The sequence below is a fragment of the Vombatus ursinus genome, unplaced genomic scaffold, assembly GCF_900497805.2.
Source record: "Vombatus ursinus unplaced genomic scaffold, bare-nosed wombat genome assembly UNPS02014770.1, whole genome shotgun sequence".
NCBI classification, from domain to species: Eukaryota; Metazoa; Chordata; class Mammalia; order Diprotodontia; family Vombatidae; genus Vombatus; species Vombatus ursinus.
This window is the reverse complement of record NW_020954548.1, coordinates 31,354,998-31,369,310: the sequence shown is the minus strand read 5'-3', so window position 1 is coordinate 31,369,310 and position 14,313 is coordinate 31,354,998. Positions and strand designations below refer to the sequence as shown.

The window sequence follows — 14,313 nt, the reverse complement described above, 5'->3', positions numbered from 1 at the left end:
TCCCTGGTAAGCTTGTTCCTCCTCCAACCTTCCATATTTCTATTCTCCTGGTCATTCCAGTTAACTGAAAAAGTATGTTGTATTTTACCATGCAGAGTGTAGGGAGCCATTGAAGGATTTTGAGTAGAGTGATATGGTAAGATCTATACATTAGGAAGATTATTTAGGCAATTGGGTAAAGAATAGATTGGAGAGAGGACAGACTGATGGCAAAGAAACCAAGATGGGTGGCAATGGAAGGAGAGAGAAGGGTACAGATGCTAGAGATACTATGGAGGCAGGATTGGCAGGAGTTGGCAATTGATTAGATATGGACACTGAAGACAAGGGAGAAATCAAAGATGACAAGAGTTTTTGAGCCTGGATAACCATGAATTGGAGTGTTGATAGTACCTGATAATATCCCAAGAGACACTGAATGTCCTGAGAATTCAAGGGAGCCTTCTACTCCAAAACTGCATGGATTAGAGCCCTCTACAGCTTGGTTGCAATTTATTTTCTTGGAAAGCCATCATCATCTTTTGTCTTTTAAATGATGTGGTCAACGGCAGTCTTGAGTCCAGCCACAGAAATGGGCCTTCTTCCTCTACATTGTCCCTGGAACCCATGAAGATTGTATGGATGAACTACTGTCCTTTCCTCCAGGATTTTTAAAGAGCTTCCATTTTCCCAGTTCTCTTTCCTTCCCATTGCATTTCTATTTGATATTTACTTCTCTGGATGTTGTTTTGGGGGCATTCTGGAATTCAGAAGCTAATGAGACCAGCTATCACCACTGAGTTCCTGGAATTGGCTTCTCCCTGTTCCCTGGGCTATTTGTAAGATTTACTCAATTAAGAAAAGAGCAAGATTCTAAATTCTTCTTGGTAACACTTAAGTATTCTAGGACTTCTGTTTAGACTTTTACTTTTTTTAATGCTCTTGTCAATTTTAGAATTTTACCTAGAGTCTTGGCTTTGACTAGCCTGTACCCTCAGTTCTGAAAATTTTCTTGTATAGGCTGAAGTGTTTAATCATCTAATAAAGAATCGATTTGGTTACAACTTTAGCAAACAATTTTTCATTTTCCACATGTCATATTTCTCACTTCCATTCATGAATTGTAAAACTAGTTGGCCCTTGTTGTCATGAGCTCCTGATATATACAACCACATGTTTGGGTGTAGTGTAGGAAGTGGGATAAGGGATGTTTCCCAAATGAGGACTTCCATTTCTTAGCTCCCAACTACACTGAAAATGTGTAAGAATCCTTTGGCTAAAGATAACAAGAATGATTTCATTCTTTATGTTTGCACCCCTAGAGTTTAGCACAGGGCCTGGCATCATAGTAGGCACTTGATAAATGCTTGTTCATCAGTTGGCTGGTTGATTTCATAGACCAAAACATGGAATTAAGTATCAGAGCAGTTGGAGATACGTAGACCAGGGAACATAGAACGTGGAATGTCAGAGCTGGGAGAGATCTTCAAACATAGCGTGTTAGGGCTAGAAGGATGTTCAAAACATGGAATGTCAGAGGCAGAAGTCCATAAAATTTAGAATGTTAGAGATGGAAAGGAACTGAGAACATAGAAGCTAGAATGTCAGAACTAGAAAAGACTATAGAATATAGAATGCCATAACTAGAAGAGCTCATCTAGTTTAATCACTTTCCCTCCTACAGAGGAGGAAACTGGGACCTAGAGATAGCAGATTGATTTGTAGCTACACAGGGTCTTTCATCCACCTGAAAGCATTTCTCAATTATTTTTTAGAGACATTCTGGACTTACTCTCTCAATGCTTCCCGCAACACACACACACACACACACACACACACACACGTAGGTCAAGTTCCCAAAGCTTGACTGTCTGCACTCCCCCTCAAGGGTTCTAGGAATACCCATGAAGTGCAATGGGGTTTTTCTAAGCTCTCTGCTTTCTTGAGCCCCCATTTTGACAGATGCCCTCTAATATTACCACCAGTGATTAGTACTCCAATCTCATTTAAGTCATCAATATCTCCTCAATATTTCAGATAACCATTTAACATCATTAGCTTTTACAAAGGGTTATACCAGGAACAGAAACATAAATACATTATCACAGAACCGAGGGCACATTCACCCCCTACTACCTTGGTATCTAGGAGAGTGGCCTCAAATTTAAGATGGTGACCACGAACATTTGCCCACCAAGTTCAGTTCTACCTGAAGTACAGCCAAGAGATGGAATCATTCCCTCGTTTGAAGGATGTGGCTCTGCTGCCAGGTTGATTCAGTACTCCTCAGGGCAGTCCTGACTCCCTGGGAGAGACTGCTGCCAAGCCCCGGTGTGAACTGCAGTTCTTGGCTCGGTATCTCTTCCAGCCTTTCACGTCTCACAAAGTTAGAGCCTATTGCGTTCCATCACCTGCCTGCATTCATTTAAGACCAGGAAGAACAAATTCAAAGAGGCAGAGGAATGGGGACATCACGCATTGAAGGTCACATTTTAGAGAACAGGTCTCTGGTGCAACCAACTGCCCATCCATCAGCTTACCGTTCTTACCTCATTCACCTGCAGGGAAGAGAGAGCTCATTTTGACGAGTTCCTATCTTTTATGTGCACTCTCAGTTTCAGCTCGGCAGCCAATTAAAAAGCTTTTCTTCATCATGCAGTAAGCAGACAAGAAATAGCCACAGGATCCCTGTGCACTCACCAGGCCCCCCTGGGTTGGCAGCAGGTAGAGCCCATTGTCTATGATCTCAGGAATGGGCCCTCATTGTCCAGTCCCCCATTACACACTGTTAGTTGACCCTTCAAGGTGTTTGTTTAGATTTGTAGGTAATTCCTCTCACAGTCATTTTTAAAAGCCTGCTCCTTAAAAGCATAGAATGTTTCCTGCATGTAATTACAGTTCAAATCAGAGGAAATTGTCACATAGTGACATTTGCAACTGCTTCTTTCCATTCAAAACCAAACTAAAAAAACATGCTTCTGCAACTACTGGGGCCAGCTCGCTGCATGCATCAGCCTCAGCCCCAGATGCTCTTCCTTAGTTTTTCTGCCAAGCAGCATTGCTTCATTCATCTAGCCACCAAAGGGGTCCTGAATATCTTCCCATAATATCATAAAGCGCCAGCTGCTGGACCCGGGGGGCTAGGGCACTGTGCCTACTCCTTTCTCTACTAAGGAGTCTATCTCAACTCTGGAACCATTTTCAAAGTCTGGACCAGGCTCAGTCATGGGGAATCCTGGGCTTTAATTAGAAGGGGACAGACTCCCTTTGCTCACATTCTTTGTCTCATTAAATCCCACCCCACTCTGTAGGAATGATTTACTTAAACTTAGGTTGGGGCTCATATCTAGGGCTTCCCACCACAGGAGAATAAGAAGGATCTTAGTGTACACTTTATATCAGGTATTTCCTACATACAAAGAAAGGCTAAAAGACTTACTGTGCATATTGACAGAATGGCTCAAAACAGGAAGGAGGAAAGTCAACTTGCTCATGAGATGGCCATTATTATACCATGAAGAAATATGTTGTAGTTTTTCTACCCTGGCATCATCTATGAAAATCCTTGCCTTGGACAAACTGACCACATTCTCTGTTTATTTTTATTCTCAGACCTTGCTCATGGATTAGAGAGAGGGAACTAAATTTGGTTAAGGAAACTGGCCAGAGCTCTTTCTGTTTCTCCTTTCCACCCCCAAAGGGCAGAGTACATAGCTGCCTCCCTGGAAAAGGAGAGATTCTTGGCAGTACCTGAAAACAAGAACTGAACACTATGTAATGGAAAGAGTAGGAGATCTTGATTCCAGACCCAACCCTGCGACCACCTTTCTTTGTCATAACTTGTCTTATGTTTTATGCTTTAAGATCCCTTTCAACTCTGACATTCTATATTCAATGTTCTAAGGTCCCTTCAAATTCTAATATTCTCTCTCTTATATAATCTCTAAACTGAACAGATATCATCAACCCTGTTTTAAAGCTGGTCTCTAAATTTTTACTTCACTTCCTATTGTACAATATACTTGTCTATTATCTGGCCTTATTCTTCTACCCTAGAATGACAGAAAAATCATCATTACGAAAACATGGCTATAACCCCCACCTCTACCCTCACCCCAGGTGGAAGTAGGCACATGTTGCTATTGTAAATATATTGGAATCAATATTTCCCAACTTCTCATGTCCAGATGATAAATAGGCCCTATTATCTCAGCCTGAATTCTCCCCATAGCTTCTACAGTGTAACTAATAGCAGAATAGAGGATTCCATCGGCAGGCAAACCCTTCTCTCAGCCTTATCTATATTTACCTAAGAGTTTATGTGGGGGGAGGGCACTGCTTTGTTAGCTTGAAAACACTATATAAATGTGAACTCTTATTATTTCACTGTACTTTCCTGACATCCAGACAGAGGAGGTCAGTTAAAACAAAAATAAGGGGCAGGGAGAAAGCGCACCAGGATCAGAAACATTTCCAGTGCCACTTGGGATCCCATGTTAAATCCTGGACTCTGAATGAATTGTGTGACTTTGGGCAAGTCTCCAGTCCTCAGTTTCCTCATTTGTGAAATGAGAGGACTGGGCTAAATGATTTCTAAAGTCCCTTCTAGCTCTAATATTCTGTGATTCTATTACTTCTTAGTGTCCAGGGTAGGAAGTGGTAAGAGAAGAAGAGGGATCATGCTTAGAATGACTTGCCCCCACCTCTCCCAAAAAATTTCAGTGGAATTTGACAAAATCAGGACCTGTTCTTAACATCAATTGTTCAAGACAATGGCTCACGTAGTGAGTATTGACATCATAAGCCCCAGGCCATGAATGAGTAAGTCATCTGCCTTTCTCTGCTGCTGACTATAACTGTTCTGCATTGTTGAGTTTCTTAAAACTTCATCAAAGCCCTTCTTCCTATCCAGGCTTTCATTTCTAACAACCACAAGAAGCTCCCAATGTTCATCTCAGACCTATGACCCTTCTGGGGATTTCAGCAGTTAAAATCTGGTTCAGGACAAAGGAGGTAGAGTTTATTATGACTGTTGAAAGTGGATACTTGGCCACATAGCCATCTTGCCTGCTAGGCTTCTAACCTCAGGTAAGGATCTGTGTTATTCATCTTTAGTAGTTATTGTTATTTAATAGTTATTCATCTTTATTGCCTGTGAATCTGGGTCTTTTACTCACTAGCTACATGACCTTGGTTGGGTAAGTCACTTGACCTCTGTCATTAAAAAGAGGAGGTTAAACTAGATGGTATCTAAGGCCCCCTTGTAGCTCTAAATTCTTTGATCTTATGATCTTCCAGAAGAATGAACTTTGGCCAGATAAGTTACTTGTTCAGTTAGAGCAATAGGGACAGGAGAGGTATATATGCGATCAGTGGTGTTTATAAGTCTTTGTCTTTCCAGATTGAAAAATATTCATCTTTTCCAGATGTGCTTACATAGTGATCCCACCATTCCAATTGTCGTTTCGTTTGCCCTTCTCTGAACCATCTCCAGTTCATTATTGCTTTCTGAGGTTATGCGAGACAGGACTGGAATAGAGGAATTACAATGCATTTGAAGAATCCAAAATTACCAGTGGTGATCAAATATTGTTGTTGTTTTTCCTGACCCCAGAGCAATAGAAATACCAACTACTGCCCCTTACTTTGTTAGGATCATTGAATTTGGAGCTGGAAAGACCTAAGACATTAAGTCAAATCATCCCACTTTACAGATGAGGAAACTGAGGCCCAGATTTTACAGCCAATTTGCTCAAGGCCGTAGAAGTACTTAGCGACAGTCAGGAACAGAAACCAAAATTTTTTAACCCTAGTTCCCGTATTCCTTCCACTAGAGTGGAATTTAAATGCTATTAAATGCTATTAATTAAATGCTTTAAATGCTATTAATTCTCAAAGAGAGAAACCTACTTCATGTTGCCCTTTGTTCAATAGGGCTTACAAGTGATCTTTATGGCTCTGCCACTTATTAATTGTGTGAGTTTGGACACTCATTCTCTCTGGGCCTGTTTTCACATCTCTAAAAAGAGGAGTTTGGACTTTAACTGTTTCTGAGTGTGATTCTGATTCTCTCTGACTCGGTGTGAGAAACTGTCATTTCTATTGACACTTCAGAATTTACAAAGAACTTCTCTCACACACACCAAAAACAAACAAACAAACAAACAAAAACCCTAGAAGATAACAGTGCAAATGCTGTCCCCATTTTAGAGATGTATAAACTGAAAACCATTTGGTCACACAGCTAGTGAGCATCAGAGCTGAAGCTCAAATGCTGGCCTTTTGCCTCCTGACCCACTACACTGATTCACAAATAGAATGAAAAAGAGAAAAACAACAAACATTTCTAGGCCAAATAGAGTAGAAATGTCAGCTCCCTCCCTAAGGAATTAAATTGGACCATGTCTGCCTGCTGGACATTTCTGCTGCTGTCATCCACCTCAAACTCGGCCTTATCTAAAACTGAATTCATTCTGCTGCCAAACAGCTCCTTGCTTAGACATCCCCATTTGTGTCAGTGATTTTACCAGTCTCCCATTCAGTCACCCAGAGCTGAAACCCTTGAAAGCCCTCCCCCTTGCTTCCTGTATCTTATCAGTCACCAAGTCCTGTTGTGCCTTTCTGCCTAAGATTCTTCACATCTTTCCCCTACTAATCACCTCTTGCTTAGACCAGTGATATAACTGGTCTGTTCCTCTCCAATTCATCCTTTACAAAGCGCCATATCAATCTTTCTAGAGCAGCACTTGCATCATGCTGTTATTCCTCTCTTTGGAAAATTGTTAATGATTCCTCTGTGGCTATAGAAAAAAATTCAAACTTTTCAGTGTGGCGTTCAAGGCTCTTCATGATCTGACTCCAACCTACCTTTTCTTCCACTACTCCTCTCTGCTTGAGAGAGAGGCTGCTCTACTCAACATCCCCACAAGTCCCTTCACATGTTCCCATTGTATCTTTACCTACACAATTTCTTACTGCTAGAACACTCTCCAATCTAGCTAAATTCTATTCACTCTTCCACACATTCTTCCCTGGTCCCATCAGACCAGCGAAATCATTTCCCCCGTGAGTTCCTACAACACTAATTATTTGTATCACTCATAAAATCACAGAATTGGGGATTTGGGAGAGACCTCAGTTGGCGATCTGGCCCAACCCATATTTGAACAAGAATTCCCTCTCTAACACTCCCCCTTCCCCAACAAAAGGTCATCCGGCCTTAGTTTGAAGACTTCGAGGGAAGGAAGGGCTTCTTCATGAGGCAGCCTATTCTACTTTTGAATAACTGATTATTAACAAGTTTTTCCTCATATTAAGCCTAAATTTGCCTCTTTGCGATTTCCATCTCTGTCTCCTAATTCTTCCCTCCATTGCCAAGATGAGTCCCTGTTTGGTATCTTATGTAATAACTGTCTTGTGACATCTTATGTCATTAGTTTAATTCATATAGTTGTTTACCTTTTATATACACATGTGTGATGGCACATAGAATGCCAGGGAAGGAAGAGATCTTAAGGATCATGAGTTCAAGCCTCTCATATGACCATGGTGGGAGTGTAATTTGAATCCAAAAAAAGGTAAGTGACTCGTTCAAGGTCTCACACACACACACAGTCATTTAGGGGCAGAACCAGAGCTAGCCTCTGTTCATGCCCTTTCTTCTATGCCATGCTTTCTATGGTAAGCTCCATGAAGGTAGAAATTTTGTTTATCATGCTTTGTAGTTTACACAAAAATCTACTAGCACAATGTTATCTTGTGACTCAGTAAATATTTCTAGAATTAGTGTGTAATTGAATTTGATTTACTTAGAATACATGGGGCATGGGTTGGGGCCACCAACCACCTTGGCTTATTCTCAAGGGCAAACATTTCCATTTCCTTCAACTGATCCATCAATATGGTTTTGAATCTTCTCCCCAAATTTTTTACTGTCATATGAATAGACTACCATTTGTCACCATCTTTCCTAATATGTGGTACCCCGCTGTGGTCTGAGGAGAACAAAAGACAATGGGGTGAACAGAAACTCATGAACACTAGCTGATTAGAAGCCAAAAGTATAATCAAAATATTATATATAATTTTGAATTTTGCTAAATTTGATAAAATTTTAAGCAAGATCAGGGATCCATCATGAATTGTGTGTATGTCATTTCATGGATGCCACTTTATCAAATTGTTGGATGGGTAGAGAAGGTCTTTTTGCTTCATTACTTAATCTCTCTTTATGAGACATTTTTTGTAGAACTACCCCGAAACTGTTGTGTATGCATCACAATAGTATTCTTTAGATGATCTTAAGGCTACATCTTCAAATGCAATCCTTCCAGTCTAAGCAGCAGCTAGTGAAAGCTTTTACAAATTTTGAAATTGTAATAGTGTGATACACAGCAAAAGAAAGTTGTTTTGTTGAATTTTAAAATTAACCTTTCAAATGTATTTTTTTGTGAGTCTGTAATATTTATATTTCTGGAGTGATTAAAGCTTAGATCTGTATTAAAAATGTTTTGTGTATGTTATCCACACCATGTACAAATTTGCTGCAACTATGATGAAGGTTTAAGGTTTCAGTGATGATGAAAGTTTGAGAGAGGAGTAGTAAACTTAATATGGGTATGAACTCTCTTCTTTAAAGGAAAAAAAAGCAATAAATATCTCTAGTCTATATTCAATTCAACAAGGACTTCATAAGTGGCCATTAAGGGGAATATAAAGACAAAAATTAAAAGTGTCTGCCCTCAAGGGGCTTATATTCTCATGGGGAGAAACAATATATTCACAGATAAATAAATACAAAATATATACAAAGTTAAGTACCAAAGGAGAGACTATCTAACAGCTGAGAATGGAGGGATGAATTAGAAAGGGCTTCATGCAGTACAGGTCATTTAGGCTGAGCTAGGGATTCTGGGAGGTAGACGTGAGGAGGCAGAGCATTGCAGGGATGGAGCGTGTCCTCTGCAAAGAGGAGATGTTGTGTGTCATGTATGGGCAATAGCAAGTAAGCCATTTTGGCTGGAATATGGAATGCAGAAAAGGGAATAGTGTGAAATAAGTATCATAATATCATACATTTAGAGCTGAAAGGAAAGGGAGGCCAAATTGTGTAAGGGGAGAAGCTAGGTGGTACACTGGATAGAGCACTGGACCTGGAATCAGGAAGACCTGAGTTCAAATCTGGCCTCAGATAGTTACTAGTTGTGTGACTCTGGGCAAGTCACTTAACCCTGTTTGCCTCAGTTTCCTTATCTGTAAAATGAGCTGGAGAAGGAAATGGCAAACCACTCTGGTATCTTTGCCAAAAGAACCCTAAATCAGATCATGAAGAGCAGAACATGACTGAACCAGCAGAACGACGACAACAAAAGAAGAATTTGGAGTTTAGTCTAGAAGCAAGAGGGAGACACTGAAGATTTTTGAGCAGAGGAGGGACATGGTCAGATCTGTGCTTTAGGACCATTATTTTGGCAGCCATATGGAGGATGCATTGGAGATGGGGAGAGACAGGAAGCAGTGAGACCAATTATAGATTTTTGTTAAAAAAAAAAAAGTTCAAATGAGAGCTGGTGAATGCCTGGACTGGGGTGGTGGCAAGAAGAGGGATTTTTATGGAGAAAGAAGAAAGAAGACTTGGCAACTGAATGCATGTAAGAGTAATCCTAGGAGCATAGATTTAGAAATTGAAGGAATGCCAGGGGAATGTCTAGCCCAACCCCCTCATTTGCAGTTCTTTTCCAAGCCAAGCTATGAACACTGAGGCATTTAGTCTGGTGGCAGTGATAGGTAGGGTTCCCCTGGGGAATATCTACCCTCAGTGCACACAGCCAGAAAGGGGTAGTTGTGAACCATAAGCCCTAACTCTACACCCTTCCAACATACAATTTTTCCTTTTCTTCCTCCTCTTCCTCTTCCTTCTTTTTATGTTCCAATTATGCCTTGACTTTTTTGCCATTAACCCCACTCCCAGAATACCCTTCCACCTCTCCTCTTGATGAGGTGCTTGGATACTTGTACTGGGACCCCAATTCTAAGACCATATTTTTCCCTAGCCTCAGAAACGCTATCCCTGGCAGTTTCTCCCTAGCCCAAGGACCTTATGCCTAGCAATTACTCATGAGTGGGCCCCAGCAACACACTTATCTCTCTTCCTGGTGCAGTTACAAACTGTACCTGTAGGAGTTATTAGTTTGAACTAGCTTTGTACTGACTCATAAAGATATTCATACCCACTGGACTGTCTATACCAACTCCCTACCTCATTATCTGCATCCTGGACTCCTCATGTGTATCCTAGACTTAGGACATCTGTACACTACCTCCATCTATCTTGTCAAACAAGACATTGATTGGTGGCAGACTGGACAAACCTCAGTTGGCTCTGATCATTTGTTAACTTAGTGAGGTAGCACACCTAAAAAAACACACCTTCCAGTAGCCCCCTCTTGGGCTTGTCCTGGTGAACTCTGGGTAAAACACCTATGCAATAGATACGAAAAATGCATGTTCCTTAAATAACTGACCACTCCTTAACCACTCTCTAATCCCACCCTGAATCACCTAGTTAGCATATTTGGCACATGTTTTACCATAGTTTATCCTGTATAAACTTTAACTGAATCTCTCTAAGGTCACAGATTCCTTAAGAACTTTTGTCCACTGAAAAGCATAACAATAAATCTTTACCACCGAGCAGACAAGTTGTGCCCTGGACTTAGCATAACAACAATCCTTTGCACTCACTTTCTGGATGAACTCAGCCCCAGCAAAATCCCAGAATTGTTTCACACCAGCACCAGGTGGTCCCTGAGCTTAAACAAGTACCTGTAGTACCCATGTTCCAGTCATGAAGTCCTGCTATGAATCAAACTTGTTGCTGCTACCCCTCATTGTCAGGGCTGCAGCTCACTGTATAGCACCAGTATACGTACTGAAATTTGCCCTCATGAAAGTGGGTCTCCTACTAGAGTGGACCCTGGCACACTGTGCCTAGTTTTCCTCCTCCAAAGGAATAAAGAAAGTTTTGCTTATGAAAAAAAAAATCTTTGCCAATTTGACTTAAAGAATGCTTGAGTCTGTGAATTCATTCCAGATGACCCTGTCCTTGAGGGGTCTCTGAACCTCTCAGACCGCAACACTTTTCTGAACTAAATTTGAGACCCAGTTCAGGTCCGTCATATACTACAGATATGATGATTGCAAAGGCTTAAGAGAACAGGGATTGAACATGGCCCAGGGCATCTCCAATGGGAGACCAGTAACAATAGACATTGATAGTGTCTATATTACATGTTTTCAGGAAAGTCTGTGTGGCACTGGACTGCTTAGGAGAAAAAATTGTTATCAGCCATCATGGGGTGGGGAGAGAACCGCTAAGCTAATAATAACTCATTCATATGCACAAATGTCATTTATATGTACAGACATATGTATATATATATATGTACATACATACATATGTATGTATAATTTTGTTGTTCAGTTGGGCCCAATTCTTCATGACCCTATGGTCATGCCAATACTGTCCATGGGGTTTTCTTGGCAAAGATACTGGAGTGGTTTGCCATTTCCTTCTCCAGTGGATTAAGGCAAACAGAGGTTAAGCGACTTGCCCAGGGTCACCCAGCTACTAAGTATCTAAGGTCAGATTTGAACTCAGGTCTTCCTGGTTCCAGGCCCAGCATTCTATCCACTGAGCTACCTAGCTGTCTCTATGTATAATATATGTGTATGTGTGTGTACACATCTTCACCAAGTGCTTTGCCTACAATCCCTTGAGGTAGTAAGTAGTGCAAGTATTAGCTGTACTTAGCAGATTCAATGAGGGGTCTTTGAGGATTCCTCCATGGTCCCTGAGGTCTCATACCAGTCCAGAGCTACAATCTTATGAGATAGAATTCTGATGTGTAATAAAGCTGAAGAGGTAGTGTAGGGCCAGGTTGTGACATGGCACATGTCTAAATGACAAATAGAAGAGTTTATCCATTCACGCCAGGTATGTTCTTTTTTTTCAGGACCGAGAAGGGGGATGGGACTGAGGATGAAGATTTCCGACTGGACTGCCACCACAGCCGATACCCAAATCGTAAGTGATCTCACCTCTAGTATGTCTGTGTGGGTTGAAGATGTTCCATGGGTGCCTGGTCGCTGTGCCCCACCCTGCTCAGATGCCATCTGGAATTTTGTTTATTTCTGCTGACCACATTTAAAGAAGACTATTGAGGGGGCAGCTAGACGGCACAGTGGATAGAACCCTAGGCCCGGAGTCAGGAGAACCTAAGTTCAAATCCAGCCTCAGACTCTTACTAGCTGTGTGACCCTGGGCAAGTTGCTTAACCCTAATTGCCTCCTCACTCTCCCCAAAAGAAGAATATTGAGGAGTTGAAGCATGTTCAAAGGACGATGATTGGGGTCGTGAGAGGACTAGAGACCATGTCAAATGAAGACCAGTAAAAGAATTGAGGTGGTTTATCCTGAAAAAGAGAAGGCTGAGACGGGATAGGAACACTGTCTTCAAGTATTTCAAGGGATATGGAAAAAGGATTAGACTTGTTCTTCCTCACCCCAGAGGGTAGACGTAGGAGTATTGGAGAATGAGTGAAGAAAGACAAATTTGGATCCATTGTGAAGAAAAACTTGCTAACAATTAGAACTGTCCCGACATGAACTGGCCTGCCTTGTAAGGTGGGGATCTCTCCATCACTGGAGATATTCAAGTGGAGACCAGATGGCTGCCTGTAAGCAGTGCTATAGAGGATTCCTGCAGGCTGGACTGATCTCTGATGACCCTTCCAGCTCCTCTAGTCTAGAAAGTCACTGCCCAGGTCTCTTCACAGCTCTCTCCAGCGTGCCCCAACTGATTAGCTGCAGCAAAGCTCTGTCATTGCACAGTCGCAGCAGAAATGCCCCCCTCACCCCAAGCAGTGCAGCGAATGTTTCAGGACAAGTCCCAGTAAATAAAACAGGGAGTTGAATCCAACTGTGCAGAACAATAGCACACCCGAGGATAGCATGGTGGTTTAGTTAATAAATGGCTAATGAGTCAGGCCAAGGGCTATACTCCCCCATGGATGGAATTAACTACCCACTAACCCAACTTCTTAGCTGAGATGTCACTAAGCCTGCTTTGGCATAGATGAAGGGGAAAAAATACACACACACATTTATATGCATGTGTGTGTGTGTGCCTATGGATATATAATATATATAATATAATGCAGTGCCATAATTCACATATATATTCATATATACACACAATTCCCGCTTTATGTAAATTCGCATTATGCAAATTCTACTTTACGGAAAGAAATCAGTATTCCAAAACATACCTATGTTAACTTCACTGTACAGTACCAAGCTCTCTGTCTCTGCTCCTGCCCCTTAACTGGGCAGCCTTCCTACCCCCACCCCCTAGCCAAAAACAAAATAAAACAAAAACCTTAAAAAAAAAAAGCCTTCCAAATGAAAGCAAAAGAACCAAGCCATGGCTGCTGCTGGATTGGGGGCTTGGCTTGAGACCTCTAAGAGAGGAGACCTTTGCCCTGCTCTGCTCACCTACCCTTGAGTTAACCCTTGCATGTCTGTCTTCTGTCTGTTAGGGTACCACATCTGTCCCCCGCCCCCAACATCACCCATCCTCTCCTGTCTGTGTCTGTGTCCAGCCCCTACATCTGTCCCTCACATGCACACATACATATTCTTCCTCTCAGTTCCAGCCAGATCCCCATGTCGCTGCCCCTCCTCCAGTGTTCCTCCTCCTGCCTTTGCATTTCTATCCCTAGCACCCAAATGTCCTTGAACCATATTCTGCCCCCACCTCCACTGGCATGAGGCCCCCTCCCTGTATCCCTTCCTCCCTCCCCCACTTCTTTTTTTTCCATGTCCTTAACACCAAATCTAGTGCTTTTTATTTTTATTTTTTTAAATTCTTTTTTATGGTAATTTTTATTTATTTTTTTGTTTTCAACATTTACTTCCACAAGATTTTGAGTTCCAAATTTTCACCCCATCTCGCCCCTCCCCCATGCCAAGATGGCATGCATTCTAAATACCCCTTCCCCTAGTCTGCCTTCCCTTCTATCTCTCCCCTTCTTCTCTTATCCCTTTCCCCTTCAATTGTCCTGTAGGGCAAGATGGATTTCTGTACCTCATTTCCTGTATTCCTTATTTCCCAGTTGCATGTGAAAACATTTTTTTTAAACATGTGTTTTTAAAACTTTGGGTTCCAAATTTTCTCCCTTCCTCCCTCCCCATACACCCTCATTGATAAGGCAAGTAACTAAATATAAGTTATATATGTGCAGTTATGCAAAACACTTCCATAGTAGACATGCT

At 41.6% G+C, this 14,313-nt stretch overlaps 1 protein-coding gene across 2 annotated transcripts in view; it reads left to right on the top strand.

Moving 5' to 3' along the window:
- The window catches only part of GSG1L (GSG1 like), a 353,520-nt gene that overhangs the window by 325,212 nt on the left and 13,995 nt on the right, over window positions 1-14,313 (top strand). For both annotated transcript variants that reach the window (XM_027863127.1, XM_027863126.1), the window contains one exon: window positions 11,994-12,064. In XM_027863127.1, the coding sequence (XP_027718928.1) occupies window positions 11,994-12,064 (71 nt within the window). The remainder of the gene's footprint in view (window positions 1-11,993; window positions 12,065-14,313) is intronic.